At 46.4% G+C, this 21,237-nt stretch overlaps 1 protein-coding gene across 1 annotated transcript in view; it reads right to left on the bottom strand.

Moving 5' to 3' along the window:
- The window catches only part of vps53 (VPS53 subunit of GARP complex), a 359,847-nt gene that overhangs the window by 204,006 nt on the left and 134,604 nt on the right, over window positions 1-21,237 (bottom strand). The window contains exon 12 of the mRNA XM_033045623.1: window positions 12,129-12,224. Within this exon, the coding sequence (XP_032901514.1) occupies window positions 12,129-12,224 (96 nt within the window). The remainder of the gene's footprint in view (window positions 1-12,128; window positions 12,225-21,237) is intronic.

Genomic DNA, 21,237 nt, shown 5'->3' with positions numbered 1-21,237 from the left:
CCAAACCATTGCCCTCATGATTTTATAAGATCACCCCTCAGCCTCCTGCACTCCAATAAATTATGTCCTAGCCTGCCCAACCTCTCCCTATAGCTCAGGCCCTCAAGTCCTGGCAACACCCTTGAGATGGCTGCTTCATAATAAGGTTCTCTTTGGAGCATAGTCACTTGATGTAAGAAAATGGAGTTGGCCATACGACTTCTCAAACCTTGCCCCTCATCTCCAACTTCTCCCTCTAAGCTTGTGAAACTCCAGCAGGCCCACCATCCTTTCCACAGCCTGACCACATATCTGCCACCCATTGCCCATCATCCCTCACTCCACTCATCTGTTGAGCTGAGTCTCCAGGTTGTCATCACTCCAAACCCCCCTCATCTCCCACACACATTGTCCCTGCCTAGACACCACTGTATCTAGTTTAGTTTAGTTTGGGGATACAGTCCCTTCGGCCCACCAAGTCTGTGCTGACCAGCGATTCCCACGCATTAACTCTATCCTACACACACTAGGGACAATTTACAATTTTACCGAAGCCAATTAACCTACAACCCTGCACATCTTTGGAGTGTGGGAGGAAACCGGAGCACACGGAGAAAACCCATGCAGGTCACAGGAGAACGTACAAACGCCGCACAGACAGCACCTGTAGTCAGGATCGAACCCTAGTCTTTGGCGCTCTGAGGCAGCGACTCTACAGCTGCGCCACCGTGCAAAAAGGAGAGGCCCACAGCTTGTTCAATGCCACAACACAACTTGTGCTTGTGAATTTGTAAAGGCCGGGACTTGAACAAGAAGGTCCCTGGGTCTGTGACAAATCACTCCATTAATGCCTGCTAACTCCATTCAGTTCCTCGGCCTTCTGCCCCTGCTGCCAAAAGTGAAAAGTGATAACTGGGACCTTATGCAGCTTGGCAACCAAAGGGAATTCAGAACTGGAAAACAAGCACACATTAAAGCTGAGAAATTCAGTACCAGAAAGAGAAAAATAGGGAAAGATTGAATTAAGTGTAAAACAAAACAGACAGATCAGCAACTATTGAAAAATTGGTGAATTTTAAAATCTCACTTGATTTAAAATAATTGGAAAGCTTCTAATAATTCCGTTTTTATGCCAGAGGAGGCCTGCTAGTGATTATGCTTGTAATTATAAGATGTATACAGACAATGTGTTACAGTGCTGAGAACCATATTCTGCGCAGTGGCACAGTGGGAGAGTTGCTGCCTTAAAGTGTCAGAGACCTAAGTTGAATCCTGACCACGGGAGCTTCTATACAGAGTTTGTACGTTCTTTCCATGACCGCATGGGTTTTCCCTGGGTGCTCCGGTTTACTCCCACATTCCAAAGACGTAAAGATTTGTAGGTTAATTGGCTCTGGTAACAATTGTAAATTGTCCCAAGTGTGTAGGATAATATTAGTGTTCAGGGATCACTGGTGCGTGCGGGCTCGGTGGGCCGAAGCACCTGTTTCTATGTTGTATCTCTGAACTATTATACTTGAGGTTGACATGATTGTATTTATGTTCAGTAACATCTGGTCTGTTTGGATAACATGCAAAGCTGTTCACTGTACCTCGGTACACATGACAATAAACTAAACTAACTACATCTCTATAATTATAAAACTCTGATCTTGAATGTGGATGGGTTTATTTGTGTGTGTGTGTGTGTGTGTGTGTATTGTTTGTCTGTGATTCACATCTCCTCGAAAACACGACTCACTAACGGTGAAATTTTTACATATTCCGATAGAGATTTACCTCGTGATCTTAAAAATCGCCTAATCTGAAATTTTGACAAATTTTTTGTTGAGTTATTTATTAAAATCGTTCACAAAAATGAAATATTTTTTAAAGCTAACGAGCTGATGACGTCACAATGGCTCTGCTCCTCGCGGCAGCCTTTTCAACGAGCAGCCTGCTGGGCATTTTTTTCCACGCGTTGAGAGTTATGACCCCCCCCCCCCCCGACTCTCAGTCATTTGTTCGCCGCCCGCTCACGGTCGATTCGCACTCGGCCGGCCGGCCGCCCCGCCAGCAGCCCAGCCGCCCTCCCTCCCCAGGGCTCTGGATTGAAGCCGAACACGCAGTATAAGGCAGCAACTCTACCGCAGCACCAGCGTGCCGCCCCAAAGAATGGTCATCTGGTGTTGGCCTATTTTGTGCTCTGCTCCAACATGGATAGGAAAAGCTCAGAGGGATACGGGCCAAACACAGGCAAATGGGACCAATGTAGATGGAGCATGTTGATCAGCAGGGACAGGTTGGGCCAAAGGGCCTGTTTCCGTGCAGTTTGACTCTGACACTATAACATGAGGCAGCATTTTTGAGAGAGAAAGGGTTGGGATATATGTTTTAAATAGCAGACGTATCCTGCTTTCAAACAGATGTTCCTAAATAATTTAAGTTGGCTGGGAATACTATTTATATGGCTGGATTTTCACAGAATTATTTTTATACAGTGCAACTTCATTACACTAACATTAACAAAAGCCAGATTTTTTTCCACTCAAGAGGAAAAAAAACAAGTTCTAATTCTTAGCAGTGTTTCTGGTGGTTTTGAATCCAGTTTACTCCAGCTAGGAAACCGATCCCACAGTTCCAATATAATTTATTAAGCAGACTCAGCAGATAAATCAAAGCTGCTCGAAATTCCAGCATCTTCCTTGAGGTAGCTTTTATTTAGTGTTCTTGAGTTTGGTGTAGCGTAGTTTACTTTAGGTTAGTGTAGTTTAGTGTTGTTTAGTTTAGTGTCGTCTAATGTAGACACAAAATCCTGGAGTAACTCGGTGGGACAGGCAGCATCTCTGGAGAGAATGAATGGGTGACGTTTCAGGTCGAGACCCTTCTTCAGACTGAGACTCTGGGGAGAGGGAGATACAAAGATAAGGAAGTGTAAGGTGTCACTTTGACAGGAGTCGCTGCCATAAGGGGGTGGAGATCAAGGAAAATGTAGTTTAGTGTAGTTTAGTTTAGTGGCCCTTCGGCCCACCTAGTCTGCGCCGACCAGCAATCCCCGTACTAGCACGATCCTACACACTGGGGACAATGCATTTACAATTTCACCAAAGCCAATGAACCTACAAACCTGCACGTCTTTGGAATGTGGAAAGAAACCTGAGCAACCTAAGGAAACCCCAGCGGTCATGGGGAGAATTTGCAAACTCTGTACAGACAGCACCCGTAGTCAGGGTCGAATCCGGGTCTCTGGCGCTGTGAGGCAGCAACTCTACCGCTGCACCACCTTTGGGCAAATATTGGCAAAGTGAGCTGACATTGAAATTCTATAACAGGTAGCCAGACCATGTATAAGCGTGAGTGACAGAATTTGGCATGTTTTAAAAAGAAATAGCGAGATAATTACAGGGTTGTTTTACAGTGACTAAGTGTCATTGACAGCCATCATTTGAGTGTACAAAGAAGGCATACATGGTGTTCCCGGAAAGTGGCATTTGGGAATCCCTTGGACATGGGTTGGAGGTGTGGAAAGTATGTGCCTCTTCCAAATAGTTTCCCTGTGGTTATGGTAAAAGAGGAATGTGCTACGCTTGTTTTTTTCCAAAACCTAGGCATTAAAATGAAAAAAAATCCATGATACTAATTTCCATCAAAATAAACTCATAGATTTATGCAAATTAGTGCTCAATTTATATTTGTTGCTAAACTCACTCTTCGCTGACATTGCAACAACAGTGGATTTAACATTTTTATAATCACTCACTCTCTTGAATACTTTAGCAGTTGAGAGCATAGACACAAACTGAAGAAGGGTCTCGATCCGAAATGTCACCCATTCCTTCTCTCCAGAAATGCTGCCTGACCCGCTGAGGTAGTCCAGCATTTTGTGTCTATCTTCAGTTTAAACCAGCATCTGCAGTTCCTTCCTACAGCAATTGAGGGCAGACAGAATTTGGACATTGCAGGGGAGACGGTGAGCGTTGATGTGGCCACGGCCTGTGGGAGGAAGGGAAAGCGGTGGCTTTGGGAGTTGGTGGGACCGACTGGGAGTTGGTGGGCCCGGCCGGGGAGGCTGTGAGAGTTGGTGGTGGGCCGGGGCTGTGGGCAGCCAGGATGACTGTGAGGGTCGGCGCTGGCATCTGAGTCGGTGGGCCTGAACTAGAAGGCGGGAGCAGTTGGGCCCGCCTGGGAGGGGCCTCGGAGGCTGCGGTCATCAGTGGGCTCGGCCTGTGGGCGGCCGGGGGGAGACCGTGGGTCAGCGGTAATGTCGGAGGTGGTGGGCCTGGTCTGGGAGGCTGTGAGTCAGCGGTGGACCTGGCCTTAGGAGCTGCCGGGGAGCATATGGACAGTGGTGGGCCTGGCCCGTGGGTGGTGGAGGAGTCAGGGGGCTCGACCTGGGGGTGGCCTGGGAGGCTGGGAGTCGGCGGTGGCATTGGGAATCAGCAGACCCATCCTGGGAACAGCTGGGGAGGCTGGGAAGGTCGATGGTGGGCTCTGCCTGTGGGAGCAGACTGGGGAGAATGTGGGTCAACGATGACGATGATGAATGGACGAGGAGCTGTGATCATTGGAGCAAATGGACGGTATTCTCCAGCATCCACCGGTCCCGTCCTGTTGGCGGTTGGGTATTCGGCACAATCGGGCGTTTTAGATCAGGACCCTCTTTCAATCTCAAGAAGTTTTTTTCTGTCTGAAGAAGGGTCTTGACCCAAAACTTCGTCTGCCGACTCCTTCTCCGCTGAGTCCCCCCCAGCACTTTGTGGTTTGCGGTTTGGTAGCCGGAGCTTCCAGAGGACTGCGCGTGGCTGAAGCTTCCAGAGGGCTGCAGCCTACAGTGAGAAGCCACCAAGCCAGTCCCCCTTAGCCCAACGCACGGCTGGGCGGACCGCGGAACTGGAAAGGAAGGCCTGCCAAGCCACAGAGACCAGAGACAAGGAGGATGGAACCGGTGATGACGACGGACGTGACGTGCGAGGAGCGAGGCCGGTAGAAGAGCAGAGGGAACCGGGGTCTGGCCCAACGCACCCTCGAGGTCGACTTCAGGAGGTACCCCCCGGGCACAAAGGTGGACGGGCGAGGAGAGGGATGTGAGTTCGCCGATGGATCCACACGTCCAAGGAAGGCAACGGCTGGAGGCCCCGCAGCAGCCTGGGGCTCGCCTGGAACAGGTACCGTTCTTAACAACTTGAGCACGGACTGGTCTGGTGCCAAAACATGATGTCTCTTGCATGTGGGATCATTGGAATATTTCTGTACACCTGCTAATCGGGGATGTGCCTGGGTATGGCAATACTATACTGGACTGTACATAAGAAAATAATTTCACAGTGTGTTTGCACAACGCACGTGAGACAATAAAAGCACCATTAAACTATCTGCATTTAACTTCGACATATTTGTTATTTAAGTAAAACTCTATTTCAGACTACAACATGGAAACAGACCCTTCGGCCCAACTTGCCCACACTGGCCAACAGGTCTGATCTACACTAGTCCCATCTGCCTGCGTTTGGCCTATAATCCCTCTAATCCTGTCCTATCCATGTATCTGTCTAAATCTTTCTTAAACATTGCAATAGTACCTGCTTTAACTTCCTCCTCTGGCAGCTCGTTCCATAAACCCCTCAGGTTCCTCCTGTTAAATATTTTTACCCCCTCACCCTCATGAATCTTCCCTGAACCCTTTCCAGCATGACAACATCTTTCCCAGAACTGAGCACAAACTAAGTTACAGAGAAAGGTTGAACAAGTTAGGGCTTTATTCTTTGGAGCGCAGATGGTTAAGGGGGGACTTGATAGAGGTCTTTAAAATGATGAGAGGGATAGACAGAGTTGACGTGGATAAGCTTTTCCCACTGAGAGTAGGGAAGATTCAAACAAGGGGACATGACTTGAGAATTAAGGGACAGAAGTTTAGGGGTAACATGAGGGGGAACTTCTTTACTCAGAGAGTGGTGGCTGTGTGGAATGAGCTTCCAGCGAAGGTGGTGGAGGCAGGTTCGTTTTTATCATTTAAAAATAAATTGGATAGTTATATGGACGGGAAAGGATTATGGTCTGAGCGCAGGTATATGGGACTAGGGGAGAATACGTGTTTGGCACGGACTAGAAGGGTCGAGATGGCCTGTTTCCGTGCTGTAATTGTTATATGGTTATATGGTTAATACTCTAAATGCGGCCTCACCAACATCTTACACAACTGCAACATGGCCTCCCTACTTCTATAATCAATACTATGGCTGATGACGGCCAATGTGCCAAAAGCCTTTTTGCCCACCCTATCTACCTGCGACGCTACATTCAAGGAACCTTCACCTTGCACTCCTAGTTCCCTCTGCTCTGCAACACTCCCCAGAGCCCTTCCATCCACTGCGAAGGTTCTACCCAAGTTAGACTTCCCAAAAATAACTTTGTTGCCCATTCCAATATATCAATATCGTCTTACAGCTTTCCTTCGTCCTCACAATTATTTATGACACCTATTTTAACATACCGTGAGAATCTTTCCGCCTGTATCCAAACAACGTGTGTGTATTGGGGTGTACAAGTTGCCACTGACAGCCACACTGAGAAGGTGCTCTCTTCTAACTAGCATTTAAATCAAATTTGCCACCACCCCTCATTCCATTCCACTTCAACTTATATTATTTACAACATATTGAATGTACATAATATTTTATGCTTGTACGTTGAAGGCCACGCTACTAATTCTTTATGGTCTGTAACCAAATGGATCCTGCACTAAACCACAAAGCTATCCGTGACCAATAATGATTTAAAGCACTTTTCCTCCTCAAGCAGAAAATGGGCTATTCATAAAGCGACGTTGGTTTGCTTTACCATTCACTGGTTTTCCATAGTCTCGTGAATCTAACGCATAGTGTAGATGGGACCTGTTGGTCGTTGTGGGCAAGTTGGGCCAAAGGGCCTGTTTCCACGTTGTATCACTCTGTGACTCGAAGTCTGAACTGGAGTTTACTAACATAACAAGTGTGAAGAAGTTAAATGCAGATAGTTTAATGGTGCACAAAGACACCTCCTGGTTCCCACCAAAAGTGCTGCTCTTCGTGTGGGTGGTGTGGACTGTTCAATCGTTAGGTTTAGCAGATCAAGCCGATCACAGCGCTATTACTACCAGTGTTGAAATAATTCACTCAGCGCACAGAGTTGGCCAGTGTCAGAGCAGGTTCAGCTATTTTGTCATTAAATCTGCTGAGCTTTCAGCAAAGTTTTGGGGCCTTTTTAAAAATCCACTCTGCAGATCAACTGCCCCCAGAAATAAAACGTGGGCCTCATATAATGCTTGTTGTCCAATGAATATACTTAAAATCCATATACTTCGGCTTTAGTTTAGAGATACAGCATGGAAACAGGCCCTTCGGCCCAGCGTGTCCATGTCGACCGCCATTCACACTAGTTCTATGTTATTCCACTTTGGCATCCACCCCCTGTACAATAGGGGCGATTTTACAGAGGGCCAATTACCCTACAAACCAGCACGTCTTTGTAATGTGGGAGAAAACCGGAGCACCCGGAGGAAATCCACGCGGTTGTAGGGAGAACGTGCAAGCTCTGCACAGACAAACGGCAACAAAGAGAGATGATAGAGAGCTGTGTGCGCTGTTTCACAAAGACATGGCTCGCCCTCGGGTCCGCAAACTCGACCAACCAGCCCGCAGGTTTCTCCATCCATCTCGTGGACTGCACGGAGGCGTAGGGGAGAGGGAGTCAGTGGCGTCTGCCTCATAGTCAACTCTTTATGGTGCTCACACGCAGCTGTAGTTCCGTCCAACTCCTGCTCTCCGCACCTGGAACGCCTGGTTGTGAAGCGCTCTCCCTTCTAGCTCCCGAAGGAATTCACCTCCATCATCCTGACCGCAGTCTACATTACACCCCACACAGAGGTCGATCCAGAATTGTGGTCGTATCATATCCGGGGACTTTCCCATCTTAGCCGGGAACTTCAATAAGGCCAGCTAGAGGAAATGATTCCCAAAATCCCACCATGTCCTTTACTTGAAGGTAGACAAAATTGCTGGAGAAACTCAGCGGGTGTGGCAGCATCTATGGAGCGAAGGAAATAGGCAACGTTCCGCACCCACTGAGCTTCTCCAGCGATTTTGTCTACCTTCGATTCTCCAGCATCTGCAGTTCCTTCTTGAATCCTTTACTTGAATACTTGATTTAACGCCACATTTGACAAGTCACAGTGATATTCTTTGTTTTACAATCCCAAGGTATGCGAAGAGTCTCCACATAAAGGGCACCGACAGAGTTACAAAGTATCCAGTTCCAGCTCCTCCATTGTTCTCCCCCTCACGGAGGTTCCCCCACACCAGATCCTCCTTTGTTCTTGGTGGTGCGTCCTCCGGCTCCGTGGCCCGTCCTCGACTGCTGGCACCGACCTCGACCTCAGCCGCCGGCCTGACCTCGAGCAGCGGCGTCCCCAACGATTGCCGACCTCGACGACCGGCACCCTCGATCTCTACCTCCGTCGCCCTCATCGACCTCCTGGGTGACCGCCGCCGGGTCCACACCTGGCGCCTCCATGGTGCGGACCCAGACTCAGGCCGCGAGGCTCCGCTGCCCGGTTTTGCCTGGGAGGAGTCTGCCGCTCGCCTCAACCACTGCGATTCCTCCATTGAAGATTCCTCTCGCTCCATCCCTCGCCCTCACTTTGGGGAATCCGACCACTCGGCTGTGCCGCATCTTCCTGCATCGCGGCAGCGACTGAAGAGCCGGCGCCATCCTCGACCTCAGTGCACCCCCAGCGGTGAGGACTGCACAGAGCTGGTCAGGGGAGGCGGAGGAACGACTCCGCGACTGCTTAGAGCCGGTAGACTGGCTGATGTTCAAGGACTCGGCCACGCACCTGAATGAATACGCTACCGTTATTACTGACTGCATGAGGGAACGTGTGAAGGAGTGTGTTCCCACCAAAACCATCCGAGTGTTCTCCAACCAGTAGCCTTAGGGGCCTGTCCCACTTTCACGACCTAATTCACGACCTTTTTTACTCATGGACAATTTTCATCAGGCTAGAAAAAATGCCCCGACCTACTTGATGCCATGAGTACCTACGACTAGCATCACGGCCTGCTACGACCTCCTGCGACCTCGTGATGACCATGCTGCGAGTATGAGTCAAGGGCAAACTCGGCTGGTCGTGAATTAGGTTGTGAAAGTGGGACAGGCCCTTTAGATGAACCAAGAGGTCAGCAATCTTCCGAAGTCCAGATCTCAGGCGCTCAAGTCTGGTGACTCAAAGTCATATAAGTCTCCAACACTTCCTCCTCGATAACCATCAGCAATAGGGCACAACCAGGCTGTGTGCTCAGCCTCCTTCTCGACTCACTCTGTGTAGCCAGACACAGTTCCAACTCCATCTTTAAATTGGCTGACACCACCGTTGCCGAACAAATTATGGATAATGACGAGTCAGAGTAAAGAGGGAGATCGATCAGCTGATTAACCTTTGTTCGCAGCGAAGCAAAGAGCTGGTTGTTGACGTTAGAAGAAGAAGGCCGAGGATCCAAAAACTTGTCTTCATCAACAGGTTGGTGGTGCAGAGAGTCGACCACAAACAAGTTTCTGGACCTGCCTATCCCTGAAGATCTGTCCTGGACCCAGCACATTGATACAATCACAAAGAAAGCCCACCAACTACTCTACTTACTTAGAAGTTTGAGGAGATTCCGTGTGTCAACAAATATTCTCTTGAATTCCTACATGTGTACGGTGGAGAGCATATTGACAGGCTTCATCATGGCCTGATTTGGCTCCTCGAATGCCCAGTAACGAAGAAGATCACAAAAAGGTGAACACTGCCCAGTCCGTCACGGGTTCTGACCTCCCCAACCTCAAAGGGATCTCCAGGAGTCGCTGCCTCAAAAAGGCAGCCAGCATCATCAGAGACCCACACCACCCTGGCCACACTCCCATTTCACTCCTGCCATTGGGAAGAAGGTACAGAAGTCTGAAAACTGTAACGTCCAGGTTCAGGATCAGCCTATTCCCTGCAACCATCAGGCTCTTGAACACTACAAACTGCCTGGGTTGCACTAGGGACTTTGGGCGTTATTTTGTCTTTGCACTATATTGTGTTTAATATATATTGAACTACTTTTTGTTTGTTATTATATTATGTATTGAGTACTGTGTTTACCAAAGATCCTAGATAGATCACTCGACGAAAAAGACGTAGTACGGTCATGGGCAGATTCATGGGTAATTTTCGGCCCCATTTCCGTAACCAGCTTCCGTCTCCGCACCAAAGATCCCATAGGATACTAGTGCGGAGATGGAAGCCGGTTATGGAAGCATCCTCGTAAATATAGAAGTTATTTGGGAAAAATCTTCTCCTCATTTTCAGAATTATAATTTATTAACACAAATTGTTCCCCCGCAACGTTGATTACACTTGCGAGTCGGGTTGAGTCGGGTCGGGTTACTGAAATGGATGAAAAAAGCCCCACGTTCCGCTCCGTTGCGTACTACACGTCAGCCCATTGCATTTAGAAGGAGTGGTCTATCTTGCTCCGCTATAGGATCTTTGCTGTTTACATCTCTGTTGTGCTGCTGTTGCAGGTAAGGATTTCATTGTTCCATTTCGGCTCACGTGACAATAAAACATCCTTGATTCTCTTGTCCCAAGGTGAGGATCGAACCCGCGTCTCTGGTGCTGCGAGGCAGCAGCTCTACCAGCTGCGCCACCGTGCCGCACTCATCAAAGACGTAATCCATTTTGCTTCAATGTTTGCGGGGTATAAACCCATGTCCGAAGAACAGAATTCAAGGGAAATGTTTGCGTTTTAGTTGAGAATTAAGGTGTTTTTTTAATTTTGGAATAAAAGTATATATGGCACAAACCTGGTGCTGCTAATGGTCTTTCTATTAACGTTTCAAAGGTCTTATTGTCACATGTACCAATTAAGGTACAGTGATATGCAAATTACCATACAGCCATACTAAACCAGCAACAAGACACACATCTACATAAAAGTTAACATAAACATCCACCACAGCGGATTCCCCACATTCCTCACTGCGATGGAAGGCAACAAAGTCCAATCTTCTTCCCTCATTTTTTGATCTGTGTTAGATATGTGGAAATCACACCCTTGGTTGGAAGGGTTCTGAATACCATTCTTCCTATGGCATCTTTCACATATCATGCAAATCGGGAAAACATATTGGCGTATGGGGTAGTGGGACTTCAAGGGGCAGTATAACATGCAAATCAGAAAACAAAGCAGAATGGAAGATTCCCAGTAAAGATTTCCAGGAAAATATCAATTTGTCTACTTTCCCTTTTTAAAATAATGGCCCAAGTTTAGTTTAGTTTACTTTGGTTTAAAGATATTGCGTGGAAACAGGCCCTTGGGCTCACCGGGTCCATGCCGATCCGTACACCACACACTACAGATAATTTACAGAAGCCAATTAACTTGCAAACCTACATGCCTATGGAATGTGGGGGGAAACCAAAGTACCCAGGAAAAAACCCACGCGTTCATAGGGGGAACGTGCAAACTTCATATTGGCAGCACCCGCAGTTAGGATTGAACCCGGGTTTCTGGCAGTCAGGCAGCAACTCTACCGCTGTGCCACACTGCTGCTCCTTGGAAGTAGTTGGAAATAGGAAATCTTGTAGACCCTACATAATTTGACCCAACAGGATGAGGGGTGATCTTATAGAGGTGTATAAAATCATGAGAGGAATAGATTGGGTAAATGCACAGAGTCTCTTGCCCAGAGTAGGGGAATCGACGGCCAGAGGACATAGGTTTAAGGCGAAGTGGAACAGATTTAATAGGAATCTGAGGGGTAACATTTTCACACACAGGGTGGTGGGTGTATGGAACAAGCTGCCAGAGTAGGTAGTTGAGGCAGGGACTATCCCAATGTTTAAGAAACAGACAGGTACATGGATAGGATAGGTTTGGAGGGATATGGACCAAACGCGGGCAGGAGGGAGTAGTGTAGCTGGGATATGTTGGCCGGTGTGGACAAGATGGGCTGAAGGGCCATTTTCCACATTGTAACACTGTATGACTCTATGACCAGGTCTCCAACCTGCAATTATCCCAAAGACTGAGCAACTCACATAAAAAAAAAATCAGAATAAATGTAAAATAATACTGCTTTAATCTGCCTTTTGCCCTCTTTTTTACCTTCTCTAGATCTCCTTCTTTCTCGGGATCACAATCTACTCCTGGTTCATCCTCAAGGAATGGATTTGTGGAAGGTGGAGCTGGCTCTGGCTTTTTCTGTTAACAGGAAGAACAGAGCGTTCAGTCAGTATGCAAGTTCTCAGCATCGTTCAAACACCAGGGGCAAAAATACATTTCAACACATGCACGCAACACAACACGCAAATATGCCAAATCAATAAACCACCTCATACAGAACAAACGTGGGACTAAAAATAAACCTTATGGAAATGTATTTCTGGACTTCTTCACTAGAGTGGGAGGCCTGTAGGTCCCTGACTAATTCAAACGTACACTGTTTCACTTTGTTGGCTGCACTAGTCTGTACCTTCATGGGGTAATATAAGAATACAAATATTTGCTATATTAAAGCAAGTTATTTTTCATTTTATGTGCTCCAAATTAATTCCTAATGATAAACCAGATGACAAGCAGATAGGTAAATAATTACATTTTGATGATGAATTTTAAGCAAAATAATCTGCAGAATCCATTTACCTAATGTACATATAAATACAGGTACTTTGTGTCTATCTTTGGTATAAACCAGCATCTGCAGTTCTTTATTTCTACAGATACATAGTGGGCAGTGGAGGCCAAATCACTGGATGGATTTAAGAGAGAGTTAGATAGAGCTCTAAGGGCTAGTGGAATCAAGGGATATGGAGAGAAGGCAGGCACGGGTTATTGATTGGGAACGATCAGCCATGGTCACAATGAATGGCGGTGCTGGCTCGAAGGGCCGAATGGCCTCCTCCTGCACCTATTTTCTATGTTTCTATGGCATCACAGGTACATAGGGTTGTAAAGACGGCTTTTCAGCAGTCCAGGTACCTAGTATAGAGTTGGTTTGGGTACAGTTGTACAAGATGTTGATGACGCCACATTTGGAGTATTGTGTTCAGCTTTGGTCACCCTGTTATAGAAAGGATGTCATGAAGCTGGAAAGAATGCAGAGAATGCATTTATGAGGATATTGCGGCAAGCTGGGACTTTATTTCTTGGAGCACACACAGGGTGCGAAGTGGTGGTCATAATCATATATAATCACGAGGGTAACTGATAGTTTGAATGCATACAGTCTCTTGCTCAGAGTAGGGGAATCAAGAACCAGAGGACATAGGTTTAAGGTGAGAGGGGTAAGATTTAATTAGAACATGCCGAACAATTTTTACACTCAGAGGGTGGTGGGTACTGTATATGGAATGAACAGCCAGAGGAGGCACTTGAGGCAGGTACTATTAAAACATTTAAAAGACAGTCAGACAGGTGCATGAATAAGAAAGGTTTAGAGGACTCCAAGGAGTAAAGTACACGCTTGCCCAATCTTCCCCTTTAGCTCAGGCCCTCAAGTGCGGGCTACATCCTCATAAATGTTCTCTGCACTCTTTCCAGCTTAAACATAGAAACATAGAAACATAGAAAATAGGTGCAGGAGTAGGCCATTCGGCCCTTCGAGCCTGCACCGCCATTCGATATGATCATGGCTGATCATCCAACTCAGTATCCCATCCCTGCCTTCTCTCCATACCCCCTGATCCCTTTAGCCACAAGGGCCACATCTAACTCCCTCTTAAATATAGCCAATGAACTGGCCTCAACTACCTTCTGTGGCAGAGAATTCCACAGATTCACCAGATTAAAGGCATCCTTCCTATAGCAGGTTGACCAATATTGAACGCAATACTCCAAATGTTGCCAAATGTGGGCAAATGGGACTATCTCAGATGGAGCACTTTGGTTGGCATGAGCCAGTTGGGCCGAAGGGCTTTTTTTTTGTGCTGGATGACTCGATGCCTCTATAATTTCACAACTGGTTATAATACTGTTATTGATCTGGAAAGAACAGGTTGGCAGAGGCAGAGACTTCACTCGATGTTTTAAGCAGAACCCTAATGACAGTGTCCAGTAATTAGAAATCGTTCATGCATTAGGAATAGCATATAGTCTCCAAAGAGAATGCTTAATTAATGATGCTTGGATGCCATGAACAAGCTGTATCCTCTCACTATACAGTACGTTTGCTTATAGTGCAAGATTGTTTAAATGGGCACAAATTGGAACAGAAGATAGACACAAAATGCTGGAGTAACTCAGCGGGACAGGCAGCATCTCTGGAGAGAAGGAATGGGTGATGTTTCAGGTCGAGACCCTTCTTTAGACTGAGAAGGGTCTCGACCCGAAACGTCACCGATTCCTTCTCTCCAGAGTTGCTGCCTGTCTCGCTGAGTTACTCCAGCTTTTTGTGTCTATCTTCGGTTTAAACCAGCATCTTACACAAATTGGAGCACTTCCTTTCAGAAAGGAGATAATATTTTTTTAATTCGGCAGGAAATTGGAACTACCTGCTAAAACGATTATGGTTCTGTTGAAGTCAAAGATCTTTTACTAACTTCATCGAGCCAAATACCACATGGTGGCATTCTCTGCATTTTCACTCAATTCGGTATAAACATTTTACTAAATTAGGTAACGCAGGAGTAACTTTTTTTATTACCCAGAATTTCATCATGCAAAAGATTGAATCAAAAGCAAACAGCGATTTTTTTAATCCCCTCACACGATAATTCAATTTACAAGATGGTCCTGATCTCCATAAAAAAATACTTTTAACTAAAAATGCAGTTAAAGCTGAGACCATTTAAAGTTTGTAATCTAAAAAATAAACACAATACAAACCTGGTAGACAATGTGTTGTGAATCAAGTCATGCTTTTCAGAGATATAATAGACGAGATGACCGAGATATAATATAACATGATTAATCATGTATTGTCTTGGTACCCCACAGCTCCGCTCTTGCTCCCCCTCCTCCTAGTTGCTACAGGGACAGAGCCCCCCTAGTCCTTACCTTTCACCCCATCAGCCGTCGCATACAACACATAATCCTCCGACATTTTCGTCACCTCCAACGAGATCCCACCATTAGTCAATTCTTCCCATCTCCACCCCTTTCCGCCTTCCGCAAAGACCGTTCCCTCCGCAACTCCCTGGTTAACTCATTCCTTCCCACCTAAACCAGGTACCTTCCCCTGCAACCGCAGGAGACGCAACACCTGTCGCTATACCTCCTCCCTCGACTCTGTCCAGTGACCCCGACAGTCCTTTCAGGTTAGGCAGAGGTTCACTTGCACCCCCTCCAACCTCATCTACTGTGTCCGTTGTCCAAGGTGTGGACTCATACATCGGCGAGACCAAACGTAGACTGGGCGATCATTTCGCTGAACACCTTTGCTCAGTCCGCCTTGACCTACCTGATCTCCCAGTTGCCAAACATTTTAATTCCCCTTCCCATTCCCACACTGACCTTTCTGTCCTAGGACTTCTCCATTGTCAAAGTGAGGCCAAACTCAAATTGGAGGAACAGCATCTCATATTTCGCTTGGGCAGCTTACAACCCAGTGGTATGAACCTTGATTTCTCTAGAAACATAGAAAATATGAAGGCAGGAGTGCGCCATTCGGCCCTTCGAGCCTGCACCGCCATTCAATATGATCATGGCTGATCATCCTACTCAGTATCCTGTACCTGCCTTCTCTCCATACCCCCTGATCCCTTTAGCCACAAAGGCCACATCTAACTCCCTCTTAAATATAGCCAATGAATAGTAAGATTAAATGAGAACTTACCAGTTTGAAGTTTGATCTGTATTTTATGAGGAGTTACGATGAGGGATTACGTGAAGAAGCCCGCCAGGACGCATGCGTGTCATTCTTCAAAGCAGCGGTGTGAAATCACAGATAACTGTAATGACTAAACATAGTAAGATTAGAGAAGAGATACCAGTTGAGTATATGATCAAGGGTGGGAGCGGAGGGCACGTAATCCCTCATCGTAACTCCTCATAAAATACAGATCAAACTTCAAACTGGTAAGTTCTCGTTTAATCTTACTATTACTACTACTTCGGAGTCACGTGAGTGACTACGTGAAGATTTTAAAGCTCTGTGATTTCATGCCATGGAAACGAGTCCATGCATCACGTCTGCCTTGATGACTGTAGGAGGAATTGTGTTAACATAATTTGGACATGAATTAGACATTGAAATCATAAAATTTATTAACACAAAATTATAACCCCTTTTTATGGGTTTAAATTAATTTACAGAAATTGTTTCTGCAAACGTTCCAGGTTTCATTACTGGTTTGTTGTAAAATAGTTGGAATGTTTTTTCCCCTAGACCATCCTGCTGCCTTGAGGATTTGGTCCATTGGTACATCCAACTGTATCGCTGCCGATGCAGCTGCAGCCCTGGTGGAATGAGAGTAAAAAATATTAGTATCCACCCCAGCCTGTGTTAGCACCTGTTTCAGCCATCTTGAGATGGTCTGGACCGTCACTCTTTTGTGTGGTTGCTTGTGGCTGACCAGAAGTGCCTTCTCATTGCCTCTTATGATTTTTGTTTTCTCCATGTATAACGACAAATGTCTTACTATACAGAGACGGTCATCTGTTGGGTATGACCTAAATTGTATATTGAGGCCTGCTGATCCCTGTCTGTTCTGCTTTACTAATTCATAGATATGAAACGTAATATTTTCAGTTGAGGAAGTCATGTTGTCCAGTCTTAGTTTATGCAGTGACTGTACCCTCTGTGCCGTGACCAATGCCATTAGCATGACTGTTTTTAATGTCAGTCTATGTAGGGACAGAGCTGTTGCTGGAGACCAATTCCTGAGCATCTTCAGGACAATACTTACATCCCATATTTGGGAGTACCTGGTTCTTGGGGGATTAGTATTAAAAATTCCCCTCATAAGTTTTGTTACCAGTGGGTGAGTCCCAACAGAGTAACGCTCTGTCCCCTGCCATAGGTAAGTCGATAGGGCACTTCTGGCGCAGTTGATGGCACTGTAACTGCGCCCCTCATCATAGTGGAGGCCTGCCAGATATTCCAGAACAGACGGGATGTTCATGTCTCTGTGGGTGATGTTGTTTTTGTGACAATGCATCTCCCACTTCCTGATATAGACCAGATACTGTTTTTTGGTTGACTATCTTTGGGCCGCCGAGATCATGTTCACTGTTCGGTCCGTCAGTCCCAGTTGTAGTAGAGGTGTTTTTAAACTCTACAAATTAATAAGTTCAAATGGTTATGGCATGGGTGGCTATCCCTTGTTACGGGATGTAGCAATAAATCTGGTCTATGTGGGATGGTGATACATGGTTCTAATACCATGTTTAGTACCACTGGGAACCATGGTTGAGTAGGCCAATCGAGTACTACCAAAATACCAGACGCAGAGTCTTGTTGTATTTTCCTTAATACCCGACTGATGAGGCAGAAAGGAGGGAATGCGTAAATAAACAATTTCCCCCCATGCAGCGAAAATGCATCTGTCGCCGCTGCCCCAGGGTCTGGTTCCCATGAAACATAATTTGCTAACTGGTGGTTAAGTCTGGATGCGAATAGATCGATATCTGGTGTTCCATATCTTGCTGTAATATCAGCAAATACTTTTCTATTCAACATCCATTCGGTGTTTTCATTAAATTTGCGTGGCCTGGTGTCTGCCACTAAATTTAGTCTTCCTGGTAGGTAAGTGGCTGATATCCAAATATCTCTCTGGATACACCATTGCCAAATTGTATTAGCCAGATTGTCACATGATGTCGATTTGTTTCAACCCATGTGGTTAATGTATGCTACCACGGTGGTATTGTCTATCTGTAGTCTGACATGCTGGTGATATGACCCAGTACAATATGACTTTAGGCCATGGAATGCACCCAACATTTCCAGGTAGTTTATGCCCAGTGTGAGTAATAATGATGCCTCCTGAGCAGTCCATCTACCTCCACAGCTGGTGATGGTATTGGTGGCTCCCCACCCAAGTGCACTGGCATCAGTTTGTAGTACCATGGAAGGGTTACTGACAATGATTAGATTGGAACAAAGCCAGATGTTATCTATCCACCATTTTAGTTCAATTTTAGCTTTGATTGGTAGTTTCATAGGTCTGTCAAAGTGACCTGCATTGATTTTGAGTGCTTGTATTTTTGCTCTCTGTAAGTTTTGGTAATGTAGAGGTCCAAATTGTGTGGCTGGAAAGGCAGCCACCATTTTGCCAATTACTTTTGCTACCAATCTGATGGATGGTTTGCTGATGTCAATGAGGTTATTGCAAGCCTCTATTAAATCTCTAGCCTTTCCCTTAGGCAGAGTCACCGACATGTGAACTGAGTCAATGGTGAACCCCCCAAATAGTCCATAGTAGTGGAAGGCGTTAGTTTAGATTTAACTGGATGGATAATAAATCCTAGTTTTTCAAATAACTGTTTTGTGGCTGTTACGGTTTGTTTGGCCAATTCCAAAGTTTTGCCCACAATGAGTATGTCATCTAAATATGCCATGACCATGTGTTTTCGTTTCCGTAGAAACGCTAGGGCTGGTTTCAAAATTTTTGTGAACAGCCTGGGGGCTGATGATAACCCATTTGCCAGTGCTTTATACTGCCAGAGTTGTCCCATCCTGTTGAATTTTAAGTAACATCTGTGGTCACCTCGTATAGGCACTGAATATTAAGCATCTTTTAAATCGATGCTGGCCATGAAGTAACCTTTGGAAATTAATTTGTTTAGCAGTAACAAAGATTTCCATTTTGAAGTGAACATATTGTACAAATGTATTCAATTTTGTCAGATCTATGATGATGCGACAACCATCATCTTTTTTGTTTTTGGTAAATATATTGGACACGAATTCTAATGGTTCGTGTTGAGTTTGCTCAATTACACCTTTTACGTAAAGCCGCTCCAGTTCAGCTTGCGCTTCTGATTTTTCTTTATCAGAAAGCACGAACATTCGGTTCGGTATATGTTGAACTGGAGGGCTGTACTTGTGTATAAACTCTATTGTATATCCCTGGATACTGCTTAAGATGTAAGTATCGGTTGTTAACATGCTCCATGCATTCAGAAAAGAGTGTAATCTCCCACCAACCTCCATGCTCCCTGTATTTTGTAGGGAACCAGACCCACCTACCTCCATAGTTACCAGTGGCAGGTTTACTTCTTTTTGTAGGTTCTTCGCTGCTGTTGTTGCGCTGGTGTCTGGATTTGTGGTTTGGTTGGCGTTGGAGGTCCGCGCATCTTCCAAGAAGGCCGGCCTGGGCCATGGCCTAAAAAAGACTCATGTTTTGAGTACCAGCCTTCGAGCTTTCACCAGTCATTCTTGTTCTGCTGGTGGGTGCGTAAGGGTGCTAGGTGTCTTGATGTGGTGTCCAGTACAGCCTGTTCTTGTAACTGGTTTAGTGACATATAGTCTATACTGGCAGCTAGCTTTGGCTCCAGATTTTTACCAGTCTGGTCTGGCTGTATGAAATTGGACACCATGTCCAGTAGGTTCTTTCGTTCCTGCACCCCTTGCACACTTGCCTTTCCTTCTGCGGACCCCTCTTCCAGGTCAGCCCAGAATTGACCCGCAGTGCTCCCCTCTGATGAGGTAGAAGCACTGTGCAGCCCTTCAAGAGGTACTGCTGTGGGTTTATCATAGGGCCCACTGTGACCCGACTCCATCTCCCGGAGTCTGTCACGTTGGAGCAAATGCTCCCACACCGCTCCATCCGGCTCCAGCGCTCACGGTCGCTGGCCGCCCGCGGTTGTTCAAAGTCGGACTCCTCTGAGTCCACGACCTTGTTTGTTTTTTGTCTCGCCTTACCGCCCGGCCGCGGAGTGGATCTGGCCGGTGCGGAGGCGACATCGGGCACAGCTGATCCCATTATAGGTGATTCAAGTGCCGCTGGCCGCTGCTAGCCCACCAGCTTTGTTGCAGCCCGTTGGTTTCTCCACCTGTAATCAGCATGGGAAAACACAAAAAGACCGCAGCTCTTACCTGCAGGTCCTGGTTTAAATTGTCGCTACGGGGGAACGTCGTTCCACCCCGCCTCCTGCCGTTTTCGACTTGGTGTTCTGGCCGGCGCGGGACCAAAAGTCGGCACAGCTGATCCCTTACGGGGCTTGTGCCTTCAGCTGCTGCTGGCTCCCGCAACTTCGCGGTCCTCCCCAGCCAGCTTCACTCGCAGCACTTGTGGACACTATTTTGTCCAGCTTCCCCCCCCCTGTGTAAAAACAGCGCGAGGACAAAAACTACCGCAGAGTAAATCACTTACCTGCAGGTCGCGGTTTCAAACTTACCGCTGCGGGGGAACGCTCCACCCCACCTGTCGTTTCGCAAGCGTGAAAGCGATATGACACGCATGCGTCCTGGCGGGCTTCTTCACGTAGTCACTCACGTGACTCCGAAGTAAAATTGGCCTCATCTACCTTCTGTGGCAGAGAATTCCACAGATTCACCACTCTCTGTGTGAAAAATGTTTTTCTCATCTCGGTCCTAAAAGATTTCCCCCTTATCCTTAAACTGTGACCCCTGTAAACTCTAACTTCAAGTAACCCTTGCATCCCTTCTCTCTCCACCCCTCCCCCATCCAAGTTGTACCAGCTTCAAAATCGTCTTGTTCAGTTCCTTTTCACCTGGCACACAGCTAACAATGGCCTGTTTCCGTTATCATCGTAAAAAATCTGCCCCTCAGGTTCCTATTAAATTTATCCCCCCTCACCTTAAACTTATGTCCTCTGCTTCTCAATTCCCCTACTCTGGGCAAGAGACTGTGCATTAACCTGATCCATTCCTCTCCTGATTTTGTAAATCATCAATGTAATATTCTATTCTCCCCCCCCCCCCCCCCCACCCCCAACACCATTACTTTTCAATATTTTAAAATGCATTTACGATAGAATTTTCAACTACTCCTGCAGCCGAGTGTTTCATTTGATAACTTCCCTCTGGATAAAGCAGTTTTTCCTGAAATTTTTACCTGATAAAGTTGGCAAGTTGTGGGGGGGGGGGGGAGGAGTGGAAAAGGACTGTAATTAAATAGCCATATGTTTTGGTTCAGTGCGAGTAATTACACCGTAGAACAGAACAAAGAAAAGTACAGCACAAGAACAGGCCCTTCGGCCCACACAGTCTATGCTGAACACGATGCCAGATTAAATTAATCTCCTCTGCCTGCACATGATCCATATCCCTCCATTCCCTGCATATCCATGTGCCTATCTAAAAGTATCT

This window comes from Amblyraja radiata, chromosome 28, assembly GCF_010909765.2.
Source record: "Amblyraja radiata isolate CabotCenter1 chromosome 28, sAmbRad1.1.pri, whole genome shotgun sequence".
In the NCBI taxonomy this organism is placed as follows: domain Eukaryota; kingdom Metazoa; phylum Chordata; class Chondrichthyes; order Rajiformes; family Rajidae; genus Amblyraja; species Amblyraja radiata.
Note: the sequence above shows the minus strand (reverse complement) of the source record. Positions and strands in the feature narration are given on the sequence as shown.